The 20963-nt window shown below is 37.4% G+C and overlaps 1 protein-coding gene across 1 annotated transcript; it reads right to left on the reverse strand.

Annotated features, from left to right (window-relative positions):
• Positions 1 to 884: 884 nt before the first annotated feature.
• LOC112465683 lies at positions 885 to 3603 on the reverse strand. The gene is made up of 3 exons (XM_025033355.1): positions 3470 to 3603; positions 1904 to 2053; positions 885 to 1759 (listed from the first exon to the last, which is right to left on the reverse strand). The coding sequence occupies exons 1-3, from the start codon at positions 3593 to 3595 to the stop codon at positions 1679 to 1681; spliced, it is 357 nt and encodes a 118-aa protein (XP_024889123.1). The 5' UTR covers positions 3596 to 3603; the 3' UTR covers positions 885 to 1678.
• Between the last annotated feature and the right edge of the window lie 17360 nt (positions 3604 to 20963).

The raw sequence follows: 20963 nt of genomic DNA on the forward strand, positions 1-20963 counted from the left end.
TAGTAAGTTGATCTCTTGGTTTCAATTGAAAGTTAAGATTCTAGTGCTTCCAATGAGTATGAAATCATTTATTTTGGATAGAGTATAGTTTGTGAGATATTATTAATTATAGAAATATAATTAATTTTATCTCAAAATCTCAAAGTAAAAAAATGTGAAGCAAGGGCGGCAGTGTGGTCTAGTGGTAGAGCGCCAGACTCGTAATCTGAGGAACCAGGTTTGAGTCCACTAGAGCCATGAAGCATGGAAATGTTTCTTCCGGTAGCTGCGCCCCTCCGTGCAAGATAGGCTCTTGTGCGGAGAAAACTGGGCTCCGTCTTTCGGAAAGAGACGTTAAGCCGTTGGTTCAAAGGGTTAAAGTGAGAGGAGAAGGATAGCATTGGTAGTAGATTGCGAACCCTGCGGGGATAGGCAATAAATTACGAATTTTACAGGAAAATTTACAGAAATCTGAAGCATAAAACTACCATCATTATACGTTTAAAAATTACAATATCTCAATTTAGAAAAGTCATCAAAAAGCAATATTCTTTTTATATATTTAATAAATTATTTGACAAAATAATTTAAGGTTTTAAATGCATACTTTGTCAATTTTGTCACTATTACGTGGCTTCGTTAATGCAAGGCAAGTTGCGCGGTGTACCATGGAACTTTAGATCGCTGTGTAGGACACTTTTTAAATAAAGTTTTGGAGTTATTTGAAAGAATATTCTGTAATAGTTAATAATAAAAGTTTGAAAGATGCTTGCCGGATTTGCAACGCACGCTAAATAAATATCGTTGTGAAAATCATACAACAAATTATGCATTTTACAAAATTACTCAACATTATACATTATCTCTTATATATTTTTTACATTTTTATATTTTTGTTTTAATTGTAACAATTGAGTGAATAATAACAAGTTTGTAAATTATGTTACATATCACAGTATAAGTATTTTATATTAAGGAAGAAGTTGTGTGAAACATGCTTTATTTTCGAGATACTAAATTTTCTACTTAACGAACGTAATTTACTTTCTATAAAAATTTGGTCATTTTCAGTTTTTTCCTTCAAAGATAAAATGTGTACAATAGTTTTAAATGCTATTCCTCACTCGCTATATAATAAAATTGCGTTATTAGAGTAATATGCATGTAATCGTATACTGAATTATATTATTCGAAGAAGGTTTCTTTTTTAATAGATATAGCAATATGTATAAAAGCGATAAGGTGATTGAAATCACTAGTGTAGCCAACAATTTTATTAGTTTACTTTGTGCATTATAGTATTATTATACTGTGCGTACAAAACGTAGAAAAAGATTGTTCTCGGACTTAATTACTCGGATAATTCGCTTCATCTCCATGTACGGGACTGCACGATATGCATTATTTAACTTATCTTTGTGCATGATATGCATTTTCGTCTTCATTTTAGTTTTGTGATTTTCCGAACCAAACGTTCCGTCATGCATATCATGCAGCGATCACATTATGTCATCAATTTAATCCTTCCGGGATGGGCAAAGTCTAAGCAAGAAGCGTTTCTCAGAATGGCGGACTATTACTCGCAGCGCGTGTTCTTTGTTGCACGATTATAGTCATCCCATTAAAGAGTGGCTCGTCCGTTAATCGCTCGTCTCACGAGAAATTTGTTTTTCCTGCGTCTCTTCTCGCGCGAATATTCTTACTTCCGTGGTCGACCGTTTCGCTGCATGAAGCAACCCTTGAAGGATATTAATCTCACATCAATCTCGCCTTCCTCCAGCTGAAACGGGTTCATTGTTCATTAAAATGCAGTCCACACGAGTGAAACTGTATACCGGATATGTACTAAATGTATAGCATGTAAAGCGACCAATAGTAACCAAACGCAATTAACGGAATTGGTATTCCGCGCATATACCTGTACCTGATCGAATAAGTAGATCTCCTTGTAACAGGACGGCGACACGCATTCCCGGATGCATCGTGTTTTGGCGACGCCGTCGCTCCTATGCGATAGCATCTTGCAAGCACCGCTCTCCTCGCAATCCTGCTCGAATTGTCTGAAGAGGGCCTCCTACGACAGAATTTACCGATTATTCCAATTACAATATTGGCTTAATTTATCTTCTAATTGTTATAAATGTTTAAATGCAAAAAGGTTTTAATATATAGCAATATCGAATATGAATCGCTGTCGAATTTTCCATCTTTCATATTTCGCTGAAATAATAAATCGCGTGCGTTAATTTAGCATAAAACGTTGGAAATGGATTTTATGATTATAAATTCGGAAATGCGAACATTTATTAATATTTTTTTTTGAACACGAGAAAATTATTCCGTCAATTTATGCGGTATTGATAAAATGACGCTTTGCATTCCGCGCCGCGGCGGGATAAAGCGGAATGCAACAATTGATTTGTGCATGTCGAAAGATTAACCCCAATTAGAGCCAATGCGACTTCCAGCGTGGTACATGTATGCGCTTTTACTATCCTTCGCGAACAACTCCGCGCACATAAAAGTATTACTGCGAGAGATCTTTGAAGGAAAATATTTTTGCCGAGCGTAATACAGAGTAAGACATACGTAACGTTCTTTTATTTCACTTCCTGGAAAATACAATCGTAAGATGTTTTTGGTAGTAAACTGCGTATTTCAGATGCTAATAATAGATTGCCCGTAAAATTAAATTCGTCAAAAAGTTTCTCAGATAAAATTTTCCATCGTTTTTTCCCCTAAAAGTATATCGCGAGCGAATTATTTTTAACTATACAGAACTATATACATTTTCGACGGATCTTTTTGCGATACGCAACACGCGTATTTTTGTGTTCTAGTCTTTTTGCAAAACAATTTTAAATGTAATTTTTGTAATCTACCCTCCGCTTGTCAAGCTTGGCAAAAGAGAATTCTTTGGTAGCTATATCGAATCGCGACGATGAGCTTGCGTCGTTGTTCCAAATGCAATTTCGCACGTATAGTTACATTCAAGTGCATTCGTATATATACTTTGACCTTTAGCCAAATTTCTCTTTAATTAATGTCAAATCGATCGTTCACTAAATTGCTACCTTGTTCCGATTTTACTTCCTTGGTCGTAAACACTCGTAAATGATAGTTATCGGAGTGTTTGTCACACTTTTGAATTTATACATCTCTTTTTCAGACACGGTGATACAATAGCTTTTTATAATAATTTGAATTCTTCCAATATAATTATTAATTTTTTTATTTGCGCAGATTAAATTGAAGGTGTTTTATGACTAATTAGTGATCCACGTGCAGAGACGGGTGCAGAGAAGATAGCTCTTACTGTTTGGCTCAAAAATTGGTGCACCAATCCGGCTTAGCGTTATGCTACCGTTCCTAGCATCGTAAAACTGCCACCCTTAAATGTGGGTTGTGGGTTGCTCCCCATAACCTGTATCAGCGTTCAGCACGTACCACTCGTGAAAGAGGACTTTGATGAACCGTATGGACGACTTACGTTCTTGGTGGTCTCCTTGTACGGGTATTCCGGGAATGTGAAGGTCTTGGCGAGGGATCCTGGCCCTTCCTGAAGGTGGCCGACGACGAGGATCAGGCTGAGCGCGAATACCACCCCCGCCGCCATGTTGAGCGGAGTCAGTGACCGATCAATAGACGGGGATGGCGCTTCGGTTTCTCTATCGAGTTTCCCGGTGGAAAATAGGAAAGTTTTAGGTCTAATCGCGTAAGGGGTTGACTATTGATTTGTGCCGAATACTTCATTAAGCACTTCTCAAAATGCGACGTGTCGGATAATCGGACGCAAGTTAGTTTAGGACCAAGTCTCATCCCTTTTCTCCGCGCGCATTGTTACATTTAACTTTTTATTTTCTTTTTTAATTAATTTTCTGAAACTCGTTATCGGATCTTATTATCCTGTCCGCTACGTCGATCCATGAAATTCCGTGCTGTCTTCTTCTACTGCAATCAAATATTTTAACACGTTGCCACTCGATTAATCGAATTTCACGGTTTTATCCTGCATTTTATCTTTTCACATAAATTCTTGTTATATCCGTATTTTATCTTTGTCTTTGGTGTTTTATGTCTCTTGCAATATTATTCACATCTTACCTTTTGCGCGTGTATATTTATTTTTATTATTATCTTCTTTTTCTTTTGTAATAATAACTGAGCACAACCGTCTTGTTAAGACCAAAGTTATACATGCAATAAAGTAATTGCACGTGTGCAATAAAGATATTTATTATTACGTATAATATATTTATCCTACATTATGAAACTTTTCTGTTAAATAATAAGATTAAATGTAAAATTAGTATTCTTGTTAAATTATAAAATGTAATTTAAGTTTGATTAATATGTATCATTTTTTTTTACAAATATCTAGCAATAGCTTCTTCAGCAACAACTAATATTTATATTTTAACAAGCACCAAAACGTTAAAATTTTTATTTTTGCAAGATGCGTATCCAATAAAATTTAATGGCGACTCTCGCGTGAACTTATTCCGACGACGCCGATTTGCGATTCGCGCAGTGACACGCGTGAATTTACCGATAACTCTATATAGCAGCGCAGCTGCGATATTTGCATAAAACGTATCGAGGCGTATGCACCAGAGCGCAGTAGCATTTATCGTTTCGATGTGTATGCGAACGTTGGACGAGACGGCGAACGTTTTTGCCGAGTTAGGCGTTGTGCACCACCAATCCCAAATTCCGCGCGCAGCTTTCGTGCCATTAATTCGAGATTTCGGCGGCGATTAGCAACAGTTTCGGCTCGCCCGATATGTTCCTCTTGTCCCTCGCGTGATTACAACATTCTGCCAGTTCCATTGATAGCCCGACGCGAAGAAGTGTCGCGGTCAGGAACGAATAATTTTCCTTTGTCCTTCGCTTTAAATTCAATCAAGTTCATTAATAATTATCCGGTTTTTTCATAATTCTGTTTATGCTCGTGTAATTGATTCATCCAAATTGCTTTCTCGACAATCCCATTGAATTTTACAGCATGACGCAACTAAATCGCTTAAAAGAGAATAATTTCGTAAAAGCATTCTGTTTGAAAAGCTTCTGAAAAATATTTTACTCGTTAAAGTCCCTAATAGATTTTCCAAAAGATTACTGTGTTGATATTATGTCTTGCTAAGAATAAGCGATTGTAATATATATAATTGTGGCTAAAATCGAGATTTTTGAAGAAGATAGATCGTTTATTCCTGGGCAATCTTCTAAAATTGCATTACCAGCAACATAGAATTAGTGAAATGGATTTCATTATACGCGAAATATTTCGGTGAGATAATTAAAGGAGACAGAACTAATTGGAAGCACACACAGATCATTTCTTCCTTGATATGAGAGTTATCAAATTTGAGAACAAAATTTGCTTTTGCAATTGAATTTGATGAAAAGTTCAGGGTTCAAATTCATTTATTTATACACTCATCAAAACCATCAGCATTTTGACTGCCATGCGTATCTAATTGGATACCACCTATTTGAGGCTATGGCACCGCGAGTCAGTCCTAGTTTAAATACACACACACACATCCACAGATATCTTGGAAAACATTAAATTCCAGGAATACCAAATTACATTTATTTTATGTGAAAATTAGACACTAAATAATAATGTGGCACCAAATCGTGAAACAGTCAAAGGGTTGAAAATTACGGTAATATTATTACAGGAAACGGAGAAGAAAAGAACGTTTTAGTTCAAATCTCAATTTTAGCCACAATTATATTATAATCGTTTAAACGGAATAAAACGCATCTTTTACGTATGTGAAATTTTACATAAATTGAGTAATTATACATACATTTAAATTCTGTTGTATAATGTATTGTAGTTTCAAAGTTTAAGAATCTATTATTATTGACAGTAATGTAACAATTTTTATCTATTAATCTAATACAGATTGTTAAACTAATATTTTTCTGCCTGTCCGTGTTATAATTACTATATCGATTGGACCGGTGTATTATAATTATCCAGGTGTTAAGCTCGGATACAGGCGACTTTTTTGTCTCGTCGTAATTACCTTCTCTCGCTCGATTGAAATTCATAATTAAACCGTTAGGTATACACTTGGCATAAAATTCGTTGCTGCGTGTGTCAAAGATTAATTGAAGATTCTGATTGTAAATTAATTACAATGTAAAACGAAATTTGGTATAATTTTGCTATATATATGCTATCATTATGTACTGTTGAAGAAATTAAAAATCGGTTTCTTATATTTTGTTAATAAATACGTAAAAGATTGTATAGTAATATATGTGAAAATTTCTGTTTAAACGAAACGATGAAATTTTGCCTCTGCACTGAATTACAACTTGCCGGTACAGACGTAATTAACGTCCTTGCATACCATGTAGTTCTCGAAGAGAGAGAACGATAAGCAAGAGCGATTCTCCCGGGTGACGTATTTCATAGTTAGAACGTCACGATAAGAAACAATGAAATACGGCGAACAATCACAAAATACGAGAACCCTTTGTATGCTGTATCCCTGCAGATATGTACGACTGCAATACGCCATATATGTCGATGTAATCTTGGCATAGAAATATTAAATATTATAAATGCTAAATTGTACAATTATTATCTGAAGATATATTACTTGTCTTAAGATAGAAGAAAGTAACCCTAAAACTATCGGCAGATTCAGCAATTTCTATCAGCAATTCTTTTTTGAAGTGCACTAGAAACTTATGCATCTTATGACCTATTTACGATGGCTTGCAACCCGCACAATACAACGTCACGTAGAGCGTTGACACGTATAAATATAGCGCCACGGCTTATCAATATTGTGCTTCTCGAAACTTGCTTGGCAAATTTAAATTTGTTGCAGCGCTGCCAAGCTGTAATGTAAACGAGAAAAGTGTAACGCGGTTGTTTCACCTCTATTATAATAATAAATTTAATACATATAAATTTTAAATGCAAATTTGCAGATTTAAATTTGTAAAATATTTAAGTTTCAGTTATATACATATAAAGAATAAGTTATTTACAAATACTTTTCAATATAAGATTATGAAAATTGCCTCGCACTATAGGCTTTAAAACTATAATTTATTTAGAGCTTATTATTTGTATAACTTATTCGATTTCAAATATGTTATTTTTTCTAGCAGTTTGCAATTTGTCACAAAACATAATAAATCGCACGACATTGTTTTAATGCTAATAAAAGCAGAAGTCAGAAGAAATCAAGGTAATTTCAATGGTAGACTCTACAGTAATAGAAGTTGATTTAATTGCAGTGTAATTAAGTACCAGATGGCAGAGCGACTAATCTAATTACAACGATTAAGAGACTTATTCGAGCCAGGACCGGATTCGTATTTGCATTATGTCTGTAATTAAAAATCCCTTCTTCTTATACAAATATCTAATAATTTGAGACAATTAATTCTTTTAATAAAAAAAGAAAAGTTATTTTTTAGAAGAATTATTACGTTTGTTTACATTAGACTTAAAGAATAATTTTAAAGTAATAAACAATAGTATAATATAAATGTGATGTGTATATTATAATAAAAAATTCATTGTTTTATATATTATAAATTGTATTAATATATTTACACATATATACATATATGTATATGTAATACATAATGTAATTTCACACACATTTTCTCTTTCTCTGTTAAATTAGAAAATATTATATCGCAACGTACAAATGCGTCAGTTATTATCTTGGAAGAAATATTTAGCTTACCACAATATAATTGCACGGAAAAAAAGGATTAGCAACTGGAGCTAAAACTTAGCTGTGACAGCTAAGATGTGTCGCTATTCTAGGGACAGCTAATGTTGTTGCTGTCCCAGCTAAATTTATTCGCTATTTAAACTTAGCTACTATAGCAACAAATTTTTGCTACAACAGATCAAATGTCGCTTAGCTGAATTATCTACTTTAGCTACTTAGCTTATTAGCTACTTTTTAGCCGCTTGTGCTAAATTACGTTTTCTATTTCAGCTAATAAATTTTTACGTGACAGCTAATTACTTTTTCCTATAATAGCCAAAGTTTAGCTACGATACTAAGGTGTTAGCTCTTACAGCTAAGCTTGATTCAGCTACTGGAATTTAGCTACTATTGCAAACTCATTTTTTTCCGTGTGTACTCGTATTTGCACGGCGGCTATAATTGTTAATTCAAACTCAATTTACCAAGGCCCTTGACCATGTTATCGCATTTCACGCGAGCCATCATATGAAGGAGGAAATGAAAGCCGCGAGAATTGCATTCCGCTGCTTACGGAATTGCGTGCCGCGAAATTTTGTATCAATGTCTCTCTCTCTCTCTCAAGGCAGATTCGTGCGCTATTACGAACTGGGATGGCGATACACAGTTGTGTCGTGAGCCCCTGATTTATCGATGCACCCCTGAAAAGCTCCCTCGGTAGTCGACGATGGTCCTCTTGACATCGAATATAGCGTAAATCCTCTCCGCAATTTCTGAGCGGAAAGGGGTCGGCAGCAGATTTCCTCACGTTATTGACCATGCAAATAAGGATCGACAATAATAGGTATCGTTGACACGCAGGCAAACAAGATCTATCCCATTCCCTGAACGCGCGTTCGCAACGTGAGATTGCATATACGTACGCGAATCAATTGTCAAGTTGGATCTCCAGTATTGTGTATTATTCTCCTCGCAAATGCATGACGATTTGCCTGTGGCATTGATTAATAAGAGAAGACATATCGCGACTAAACATCTCCAATATTGCTCCACATTATAGAAAAAAAATTGTCATTTCCACGGAACCTCATCCATTCCCATATTGACTAAAATTAAAAACTTGTTTTTTTGTACCGAAAACTTTATTCGACTTTTTTTTCTGTTTTTAATATACCTATATTAATGTGCAATTTATATTTAAAATATAAAAACTACATGTATTAAAATACAAAAAATTTATCAAGTTTTATAACAAGTCGTATACATAAATTAAAACAATTAATTTTCTAAATTAGATATAATTATCCTTATATTATTCTTCATTTGCACAAATTGTAAAAAAATTAATGGACATCAATAAATGTCACATTGAATTTTGTTGTCCAAAAAAAGAGGTCATGAGCATAAAAAATTTGCACATCACTATCTAGATTATAATTAAAACTGAAAAGTTTTATATCGAAACGAGCAATTAAAATTCAATACGTTTGATCAAATCTCGGAACAAATTATCGGAGAAATAATTTTCTTTATTTCGAAAATGGAAACTGTTACTCTTTTATTAAATACGTCGTATCACATATGATACTCTTGTAACTTAAACTTGTCTAGACTTTCATTACCTATTAATTTTTGTGAAAAATATCTAGCACACACTTATTAAGAAAAATTTGTAACGCCATTCATACCTATACAATAAATGCAATGAATTACAAGTGTAAAGCTCTCCTATTAGTGTATAACGGCGACTAGGGTAGCTTGTATTTCCGTGTAATGATCGTTAATTACTGAGCTTTGGTACGATTTAATGATACTTAATTGTCAGTGTACGAGCACCCTCACGCATAAACTTCGACACCCCTTTCTAATTCGCATTGTCATTCGTAGAGATCAATAGGTCGACCGTTAAATTAGTCTTTAATTAAAAGCATTATCTATTCATGTATCACTGTCTGATATATATTTCGGATATGAATAGTTTATAGTTTATATATAACTTGCATTTGACCTGTTATTTGAATGAGCAACGTGTATTAATAATAACGTATTATAAATTATATCAATTTTTGGCCAATTTTTATAAAATAAAAGCGAAATAAATTATTTCTATCAGTATTTTTGCTGAAATGAACGAAATTTAAATGTTTTGCAAATAAACGCGAAGTTTCTTTTGATGGCTCTAGGACCGAAAAACTTTAATAAAAATCTAGTGACAAAAAGGGATCTCGATGTGGAAACGGCAATTCTGGTGAATCCTACGTGGACGTAGGGAGGTATTACGTATTACGGCGTCATTTGTCAAGGGTTTGGCAAGACGCCAAAGCCAGAGCCGTATGCATCTGACCCGGTGAAGTGCAACAAGTACAATTAGGGAAAGCAGAACTTACGTAAACTGACCTGCGCACGGTCGAGCTCGTCACAATCGATATACGATAGATATATCAAAATTCCTCTGACCAGAATCAAAGGAACGGCTTGTTCTTGTCCGACCAATCGCTGCCGAGGTGACTAAGTTGAAATCGGATTATCCGATGCTCTAGCGTCACGGTAGATTCAAATACGATTTAATTAATCTCGATGTAATATCAAACGTAATCACAGAGTGGAAATATAAATACCTGCAAAATTTATTAAAAAATAAATCTAATGTTTTTAAATTTATTCGTCTAATGTCCATTTCTACCAATGCAGATTGACTTTAATCTCGGTTTAACCTACTTTTTATTTTCTTCTAATTCTTAAAAGTAGAAAGAGATGAAAAGTAAGTTAAACCAAGATTACGATTAATCTGCATTGGTAGAAATGGACATAATTATTTTACATTGAAATTGAAGATTAATGTGAAAAGTTTATTATAAAGATGTATAATGCATATATTGTAATACTATGCGGATATTATACACGCAATTTGAATTTAATCCGTGGTATTGATTTAAATCGTCTTTCTTGCAAGAATAATAATGTGTGCAATTCCAAATAATGTCGGAATAAACATCGTTTAATAGTGAATATTAACTAATAATTATATACAGTGTAGCCCAGAGAGCGGTTTAATATTTATCTGGTCAACAGGATAAATAAAATAATTATTTTGCATATTCTACATATTAACGTCGGACACGTACGCGCATCAATACATATATGTAATAATTACTGAATTTGAAATCGAGATACCTTCCGAGGATGCGCGCGGCGCGATGAATAGGCAAGAGTTCTCCCACTGTATTTGTTATTTTCCGTGTAACCAGACAACGCCATGCTCTGGCATACATACGTATTGCGGCATAAATTACGCAGACATCACGCGCGATTTTTCACTATTTACCATGAAAACTGCATATTGCCTCTTGTTCGCGATTCACGCTGGCATGGCGTAGCGTCAGAGTGGAATGATGGCAAGGTAAAAAAAAAAAAAAAAGAGATGCATCGGAGTGTGTGGGGAAAAAAATTAATTCTTTGCCCACTTTAATACCGCAATTAATTTTACGTAATTAATTATTTTGTTCGCGGTTCTTATTACTACAAATTAATATAAATCGGTTTGTCAAAAAATTATGTATAATGATAGAATTAAATTTTATTTTATTACTTTAAACCCTGCAGATAAAAGGATAAAAGAATAACAAAATCACCGAGTGTTTTATATCGGATACAATACGCGTACCGTTCTAGAAATGTTCGATTTTACAGTAAATATTTCACGACGATCGAGACATTAATTGGGAACGAAATACACGCCGCGCGCAGAGAGTTACGTAGCTATATCGTCAGTTAAGTTTCTAAACCAATATTTATCACGGGAACATCACCACCGCCCACGCGTCAATTGTATATATCCTCTCTTAGTGAATCTCATTATCTAAACGCGTTGGCCAATGGCGGGCGAGTGTCATATAAATTTGCAACACAATATCACTTTATCATTGCATGACATCCACTGCGGTATGAATTATGGAATGAGGCGCACGTCAGACTTTGTAGTATAAGCCACCGGGAGCGGTGGCTACAACACATCGGAGCAGAAAGTGATATCAACGAAAATGATGCTCGTTCAGGTGCAGCAGCTTACGGAATTATAAACGGGCTGCAAACGGACATGCAGGGCAATCCACCTCGAAGCGTATTCTACCTTCAAGTTGGGATATTGAATCATATGCCACTAAAGATAACACGAGAGGGGAACGCGAACAGGCGTGCGAATGTTTACGTCATATAATAATCAATTATGAAATACCGGATGCTTTTGTAAGTTGCATCCTTACCTCTGGAACAACAGATGCCAGGGGGTAGAATGCCGTGAAATTAGCATTCTATTTTTAGACTTTTGATGTAATTGCTCAAGTTCTCTCTGCAATGGCGCTCCTTCAAGGAACTCCGGAGCTCCTGACACGTTACTTCAAAAAGTTGCCCTAGGAAACTCGAAGCCTTCGCTTCGCAATACATATATAAAATGGAAAAGTTCCGTGCAACATGGATTTCCCGCACTTCCGCTTAAAAAGATAAACTTTTGTATATGTATAAAATTTATTACTGTCCCGATATGTCAAGCCACCGTTTGATGTTTTCTCAAAATATTTATTTGTGCTCGCTTTCTCGTATGTTTACGAAGATCAGCAAATTAGGATTTAATGCGGATATGCAGGATTTTTATCTCGCATATTTTAATTATTAATATATCACTCTGGCGATCGTCGGGTGAAAACATTGTCGCAAAAAAGGTCACTGCGCGAAATGTATACGTAAGTGAATGGAAAAACTCACTTTTCCCGCAATTTCAATTAACATTATATGCGCCGTTTCGGTCATCCCGGTATAAATTACGTTGGACAACTTTAATTTTAATTCGCGATACTTTTTCATCCGGCGATACACACAGTGCGCAGCCGCGCACGGCAGACGAGACTTCGTTAACTCGATGGCATTTTGCAATTGTGATCATCGAAAAGGGTAAACGATTTTATACTCTCAGTTTGTGCCGTGTAATAATAAAAAGCTGAATTATTTTGCAATTCACCGCTCTCGTCGAGTTAATTAATGTATCGTCCCGATTCCCGCGCAATGAGAGGTCATTTCTCTCTTTCTCTCTCTCTGTCTCTCTCTCGCTCTCTCGCTCTTTTTTTCTCTCGCCCTGAATTGCAACGGCGCGTTGTCGGGTGAATTCGAAACTCGAAATAAAAAATTCAAGTCGCGTCGATTACTATCGATGCGCGGAATCGCGGTCTGCAAAAATGATCCCGGAACTCGCTCTTCCAACTTTTACGAGGTAATTTATAAACTGTGTACCGCGCTCGTGCACTCGTAGTATAATTGCGCCTGTTTTGTGTATACGCATAGTTATGTGCACATACACTCGACATTGCGAATGCTTTCTTTAGATAGACATTTTTAAAACAAATGCGTATCGTGTTTAAACTGCAACAAAATTTACTATATTATAATTAATTTCTCAATAAATAATTTAAAAAAACAATAATATTATCTTGAAGCAGAATTTAACAGTCGGCGTAGTGGTAATATGAGATAACCGTAATGCGCTGATTATTAATTCATATTGTTAATTATAATAATACGTATGTATATCGGTTCAATTAATACTTGAATTAATAAATAAAATTACTGCAGTATATACAGTTACATTTTATAATCCTATTATTATAAATGAATAAATTATTAAAATCCGTAATTAAAACAAGTAAAAGACAACGAAGAGAATTGAAACATTTGTAAATAAATTCTTAATTGTAAAAAAAACTTTTTATAATCTTGCTAAACCTTTGTAAAGATTTCCTGAATACTTTTATAGAGGTGTTTATAAAATAATATGGAATATTAATTGATTTCTCTATGAGAGAATATTGTTATCTTAAATAGATTATTGAAGTAAAACAATTTTTATTATTAAAAAGTTTTCTCTCAGATGTTAAGAATGCAAATGTATGTTTCTAAATGTACAGTTATTAAATTGCCAATTATTGCTGTGAAACTTGCTGATACTATCCCATGCATGAATATCTGGTCGCGACGCGTCTGTTGTGAAAAGACCTTAGGGGAAGACAATCGCGACCACCGAGTGTACGTGCATACGTACGACAAACGAGGACCCCCCTCCCCCCCGGAATATCGATTTTTGCGTATCCTAGTCAGACCAATTTCATTTGACGGGTATATGTACATATACGTTCGTGCGCGCGGCATAGCGCGGCGCGACGGTTTTCCGCGACACCGCGAATATGATTATGCGCGCCCGAGCGTTATCGAAAACAATATTCGACCGCGCGCGCCGCGCAATCTGATTTCGGTAACAATATTCGGTAAACGAATGCCTATGGCACGGTCGACGCGAGCAACGACCGTAAACCCGATGACTGGCATTTATTCGGAATTACAAGCGGTAATTAAAAGGACGCTAAACCCGTTCGCTCGCCCGCGACGCGATGCGAAAAATTCGCGGCCCTCCCCCTCCCACGAAAAACGCGCGATCACGCCGCGATGCCCGCGCGTTTATCGAAACAACGACATCGCGCCGCGATAAAGCCTCTAGGATCCGCGCGCGCGGCCGAACGCACAAACTGCATAACTGAGCGAGGCCTATAGATTCTGTACAAGCGAGCTTTGATTGATGATAAAAGGGGTTTATTGACTTGCGTTGAGCGCAGATGCAACGTACCCTTTTTTTTTGGTCTGAATACAGGGCTTGATTGATGTGCGTGCGCATTTCGTTGCTGATACCAGGCCGCTATGATAAGAGGTTTCGGGCGCGAACAGTGAAATTGTGTGTAAAGCTATAAATCATTTCTCTTCGCGCTCTCCTCCATAATTTTTATATTAAAGAAATGCATATATTATAAATGCATTAGCGTATTATGCTATAAGTAAACTGCATTCGCTTATATTATTGAAGCTAATTTGATAATTCTGTTATACATACAGTTAGAGTTAACGAATTTCTATTAGCGCTTTATCGAACAAATACATTAAAGCACATCAAATATTTTGCGCGCGCGATTATTTTTATATTCGGTATTCGTCGAACATAACATTGCCTGGATTTAATCCGTTCGTCCCACCGCTACGTCGATGTCATTAAAAGTACTGCAAAAATATTTGCGCTTTGCAGCTCGAAACAAATATTCAAACAGCGCGCGCGCGCGCGCGCGCGCGCACACACACACACACACACACACACACACACACACACACACACACGTCGACCGAGTCTGTTTTCGTTCACCGTATAATTAAAGCCAACATTTACACTTTTCCGTGCCGTTAAAATCGACAAAATTTAAAACCGGCACGGTCAAAAATTTAAATAAGCTTTACGCGACACTATTAAACGTATAGCTAATAGCTAGCATTAGCTATGTATAGTTATAATTATAGAAACTTCGGCAATATATCTAAATCTCAACGAACAAATTATGTAAGCGCTTATTTTATATTAATTTGGACTATACTTGTTACATGTTGTAATTGTAATGATTAGTTTTTAGATGTGGCGTGGCAGGCATTATGCTTATAACTAATTAATAATTTGTATCCGTGACGCTTGAAAAAGACTGAAACCCACGCCGCGGTCGAAACGTAGCGTTTTTTCAAATAAAGTTGGCCAGTTGGGTCGAATAAAAGATACCTAAGCTGAATTTTTTCATCTACTGGCGATATAATTCTCAAATTTGCTGTACATATCTAAACATGTGAGAAATGTGGGAATATGTTTAGTAATATACGAAAAAAATGTATTTAATATATAATTGTATATGTATTTAATATAATTAATAATTGATATATCACGAAAATTTTTTTCACAGATATTATCTTCTACTATCAACATTGATAATTATTGCTTGTATATTTTATGTATCTTTGCTATTACGATCAAATTCCTGATATTATTCTATTACGTCATAACTTACCATATTTTTTAAATTAAAATATAAAGTATGGAAATTAAGTTGCTAAATGTAATTAATTATATATGTTCTGCGATCATGTTAAGTCTTATCAATTATTTTTTCGATTGAAATAAACATCGTCTCAAATGCGAACGATATCGCAGATTTCGATTCGTTATTACTGAATGGATAATTGACTAAAAACTGTCGATAATGAAATTAACAAGTAACAAGGAAATGGTGGGGTTTTCGTTATTGTTCTACGTTAAATACGTCACAATTATAATTATACAATCAGATTGCAATAACAAGATTTAACAATAATCAAATAAAAGATGTTAATTGTTCTATTTTAAATATATCGCAGTTATAATTATACAATCAGATTGCAATAATACGATATCAGTGATAATCGAGTAAAAATCGTAATTGTGATAATAACTCTTACTGGATAAGTTATGCGGTCGCGAAAAAGGCCCGCGAAAGTCGGCGCGGCGCGTGGAACGCGCGCCGCCGATTCGCCGGAGTCAACGGCGCGAAGTTGCGCGCGACGCTGCGTCCTCCTAAGGTCGACGCGCGCCGCGGCGGCCGTGGCGTACGCGGTAAGCGGGTAAGCGGCAGACCAGCGCGAGCCACTGTGTCAGTCGGACGGAGTTTACACGTCGCCGTCGTGTTCGCGCAACTCGTTCGAAAGCCGCGTTATCGTCGTCGCGTACCGCAATTCGGATTCGCGCGTGCTAACAACGTGCGTCGCAGAGTCGATTCGCGTCGTCGTCATCGTCGTCGTCGTAGCTCGTCGCTCGTGTATTTACACGTCTCCGATTCGACGTGCGTGTCTCGTTGCTGTCGTTGGCTTGGCCGAACTGCAGTTTCGTTCTGAATGTGTGTGCCGCATCTGTTTCCTGTTGCTCCGTTGGTGCACGGCGGTTGACATTGTCATTCGGGTGGTTTGTTAGCCCACGACGAGACGAGAGTTGCGAAGGACCGGGAGAGTGATCTGGTGAGATTTTCAAGTGTGTTTAATATTTGTATCGAAAGTAAGTTGTGTTGCGCGCACGGAGGCGGACTCTCAGACCGAGGGACGAGGGACGTGAAGGTGGCAGCGGGAGCTTTCGCGTCGCGGCCCGGGTGCGCAGCCGGATTCCTGTGGAACACGACCCCCACGGACGTAGACGGTGAGTGTGAGTTATATATGTATATACGTTTGTTTATATCCTGCGTATCGGGCGATTCACAGGCGGCTCTCGAAAAGTTTCGTAGACGGTACGGGCGATACGGCCGCTCCGCTCCGCTCGATATTAAAAAGCGGGACGAGAGCGGCGAACTTTTTTTTCGCGGATACTCCGGTTTCTACGTCTCGAAGCACGCGAAATGGAGCGTCAAAGAAAGATGGATCGCGGGCGCGTGAAGGCGCCTCTACGTTAACGGTTTATCAATTTGTTTTAGTGATTGTGAGAGCGAGAGAGGATTTGATTATTGGAATTTTTGAGCTCTTTAAACGAAATTGAAGAATTCTGAATTGGCAATAATGACGGAATACACATTTATTGCAACTTTGCGTGAAATACGTGTCCGGGCGTTTTAAAATATGAAATATTAAGCTGCAATGTTTCCTCGACAATGTCTGAAAAAGCCAAGATTCCAGGAAGTAAAATGCTTTCTCGAACGTCGTTCTACAATAATCATGCAGCATAAGCTTGCCGCCTGTTATTTTCTTCCGCCAATTCGATATTTCAATTTTATCGAGAAGTGCCGTTATCGACGAGTGCATTTCAAGCAAAATAGTGAAACGTTTATTTAATATTACAACTATCCAATTATTTAACAATTAGTCAATCAATTGATTTTTTGCAACAAAAACGAATGGCCGAAGAAACAGTTATTTTTATTAAGTTTATCGCGCAATTTGAACTCTTAGGCAGATACGTTTGGCGTTTTGTCGAGCTTTTTGGCAGTATTTTAGCCCGATAAATCGTTGTCATAGGAACGATCGCATAAATAATCGCCGCGTGCTGAGATTACCTGGAATTTGGAGTAATCCGGTTTTACAGAATATTCGAGTTGATCGGAAATCAAGTAAATTGTAATCCGATAGTTCGGTTTCAATACGAGGTAGCCGCCGCCACTGCTACGCGTATATAACGTATGAATGCAATTTCCAAAATAAGCCGTTGAGCACGAATAAATCACTTCTATATTCCCCGTATTTTGCGAATCAAAAATCTGCATGAAAGATATATTGCAATATGGATTCTCATTATTATTTATACGTTCATAATCATACAGATAAATACAAAATATTATAACCGTATCGAGATAAGCGAGTATATTTCGCCAAGCCGATCGTTCGCAAGGCACCCGCGCAGTGCGCGATTATTATGATGTACATACGTATCATGCATTACAATATCGCCCGATGGAATTTTTCAGCTGTCAATTAACTCTTCGAAGTTAATCGGAAATGCAAAACGGTAGATTTTACTGTAGAATTTTGGCTTCGCGCAGAACGTTGTAACGTGCATCAACCTTGTTCTGACGATGCATTTAACAGCGCGGGCGCGCGCGGCGCGTCCACACAGATGTTTTAACGACAGAAATACAGCCGCCGCCGCGGGTTCATCCGATTCGTTAATCCGTCCATCGACCGTGGATCGACCACATTTCTGCGTGAACCCGCGTTCTGCGTGAACTCACGCGAAATTTATTTATACTCACGCGCGCGCGTCGCCAGTTGCACACAGCACAGCGGCGGTGTGCTCGTTCGGAAATGCGCTCCGGTGCACGCTCGTGCGACGCGCATATTTCACGGCATAGACGTTTAGGAGCGTGAAATAAATCGCTTGCGCGCGAAGGTCCATTTGCATACAAACGCAAAATGACCCCCCGCAGCCCGCGATTATGTGCGTAAATAAACGATCGCCGCGCGGACGCGCTTATTTCGGAGTCGGCGCGGCGAGACGCTTCCTGGACACATTAATCGCTTTTTTGTCGTCATTGAAAGTTGAAACGCGTTGCGTCGGTGTATGCTCGAAGTTGGAAAACGCGGCGCGCCTCGAAATAGCATATACAGCGAGAAAAAATAAAAACCCGGAAAACCAATAGAAACGATAACGAACCTTTCCGCGTATATCGTTCTCCGATTTGTCGCAAGTCGTATACGTCTCACTAAGGTTCAAATATTATTTCGACTACGCATGAGTGGACACTCGGGTCAAGACACAAAATCAAAGGGTAAGGGGCAAAGAATAAATATCAGAATTCGATCAGTAATAGAAGCTTCAAAGTGCAATACGTCGATAAAAAGCGCCGTATATTCTTTATTTATCTTGTCTCTGGTCAATTTTAAAACATTTATTTTTTTTCTATGCTAATAATAAGCGTAACCATCACTCGTCTGCTTTATTCTAACGTTTATTTTCTGAACGGCTGGGCGTTCTTATCTCAGCACGGTATCGGTAATGCTATATACACTGTCCCTTATCTGCTGCATTTTATTCTCGTATTTCTCTGCGACTTGACTCTCATCCGCGCAATGTTTACAATGCACACTCTACCGGCCGTTAATTCGGCGAAAACGTGATTAGGAAGTGTCGCAAGAGAAATTTTGACGATTTGCATAATAAAAATTTGGGCATATTGGAACGCACGGTCTAGATAGTTAATGTTGATAACTTTAAATTGAACGAACCTTATGTTGAAGTGATTGATAAAGATATGAAACGTAGTGATTTCATTGTTTGTCGCAAAATTTTATTATTACAAAAAAATATAATATAAAAATAAATAAAAATAAAATGTATTTAATAAGTATAAGTATATTAAAACGTAAAGTATATATTAAAAAGTAAAGTATATTAAAACTGCTCATATGTTATGTTTTAATTCGTATATTTGATTGCTACATTTGTCCATTATATACTTGCCGTTCATTTTCTTTCTGTAATTTAGCAATATAAAAAACATTTTTTATTTATTATTAGATTTTTAACTTGCATATCTTTCTGCCTAATATTTTTATACCGAATCTTTTGACGATAAATTCTGTCATCGCCAATAGCAACGTCGAAGTCAGGCTACAAAATCGCAATGCTAGAAAAGGCCGCGATTCTGGAGGACAACTCGCGCGGCGACTTCGATCGGAATGAGCAAGAAGTTGATTGACTGGCGCGGTCGCTCCTTTTGTTGTCGCGCCAGATCATGTTCGACCGGATTTCTGAAGGACTGCTCGCTAATGTCACAGCCTGGCTGTCAGACCGAATAGCTGCGTCTTATCTAATGTCCGTGCATCATTAGCATTATCCAATTTCGGTTCTGTCGTTGACGTCAGAACCGGTGTAACGTAAGCTTTTGCGAAAATCGATCACATTTTGCCGCGACGCCCACCCATTCTGGTTGAAATTAAAGTACGGGAAATACTAGCAATCTGTTTTGAAAGATAAATTCTCTTTCTGTCTCTCTCTATCTCTATCGTGTTTCACTATATAAGATTGCTATCGGCGACAAATAACCGTTTTGCGTAAATAAATTTGCTTCTACGAGAGATTGCGAGCGAGACGGTATAGTGACGTCAACAAACGCCATTCGAACTCTTCTGACAAAAGTACAGATATCCTCTTTTCGCATTTCTCCATCATTCTCTGTCGGCTGCATAGACGAACGAAAAATTACCCAGCGCCGGGCGCGAGCTACGATAAATTAAACTTTGGAAAATCACCGATCGCGCTTTGGCTGAGTCACTGTAATACCATTTGGTATTCAGTCAAAAGGATGCACAAACACGCGTATCGTGCACGCGCGCGTCGTGTGTATACGCTGGAAATTCGCTCGCCATCGATCCGTAATATTTTCAACATCACGAATGCCACTACTCCGCTTTCGTTCCGCCGCCGTGACAAATAATAATGGTGATCGCAGTGGCGCTCTACTAATCGCGGCTGGCATTTAATCCATGATCCATGTTCTCCATCGGAAAACACAGTGAGCGGTGGTGCATCGGTTCGCGTCGGATTCGCCGTCGCGATAATCATTATTAATGAATATGGGCAATAATACTTGATTTTTGTGCTCGCGTGTTCGGGGATCACGAAAAGATATAGAAATCTGGTAGCGATCGTATATCACGATGTTCGTGCGTTCCTACATTATTCGGTGGATTTGACGCGAATGAATTTTTCGCCCTTTTCGCGAGCGGGATGAGGGAAATAGTTGAGGAAGAATCCACCGTAAATCCATCTCTTTCGCGGGAAAACTTAGTTCCGGAGCATCGAGCTGGAAGTCAGCTTAAGCGGTACGAAGGCACGAAGCGAGGAAGAAAGCTCGCCTGTTCACTTCGCGCTCGCATACACGGTGTGTCACGGTGTAATGCTGAAAGCAGTAATAGTGATGCATT

The sequence above is a fragment of the Temnothorax curvispinosus genome, unplaced genomic scaffold, assembly GCF_003070985.1.
Source record: "Temnothorax curvispinosus isolate PA1 unplaced genomic scaffold, ASM307098v1 QBEX01015421.1, whole genome shotgun sequence".
In the NCBI taxonomy this organism is placed as follows: Eukaryota; Metazoa; Arthropoda; class Insecta; order Hymenoptera; family Formicidae; genus Temnothorax; species Temnothorax curvispinosus.

Bases quoted from the DNA above. Each gene is read 5' to 3' on its own strand.
- LOC112465683 (XM_025033355.1), bottom strand. From the start codon at position 3,595: ATGGCGGCGGGGGTGGTATTCGCGCTCAGCCTGATCCTCGTCGTCGGC. The intron at 2,054-3,469 runs GTAAGTCGTCCA...ATTCTGTCGTAG, and splicing joins ACAAGGAGACCACCAAGAAC to GAGGCCCTCTTCAGACAATT. The intron at 1,760-1,903 runs GTACAGGTATAT...AACCCGTTTCAG, and splicing joins AGATCTACTTATTCGATCAG to CTGGAGGAAGGCGAGATTGA.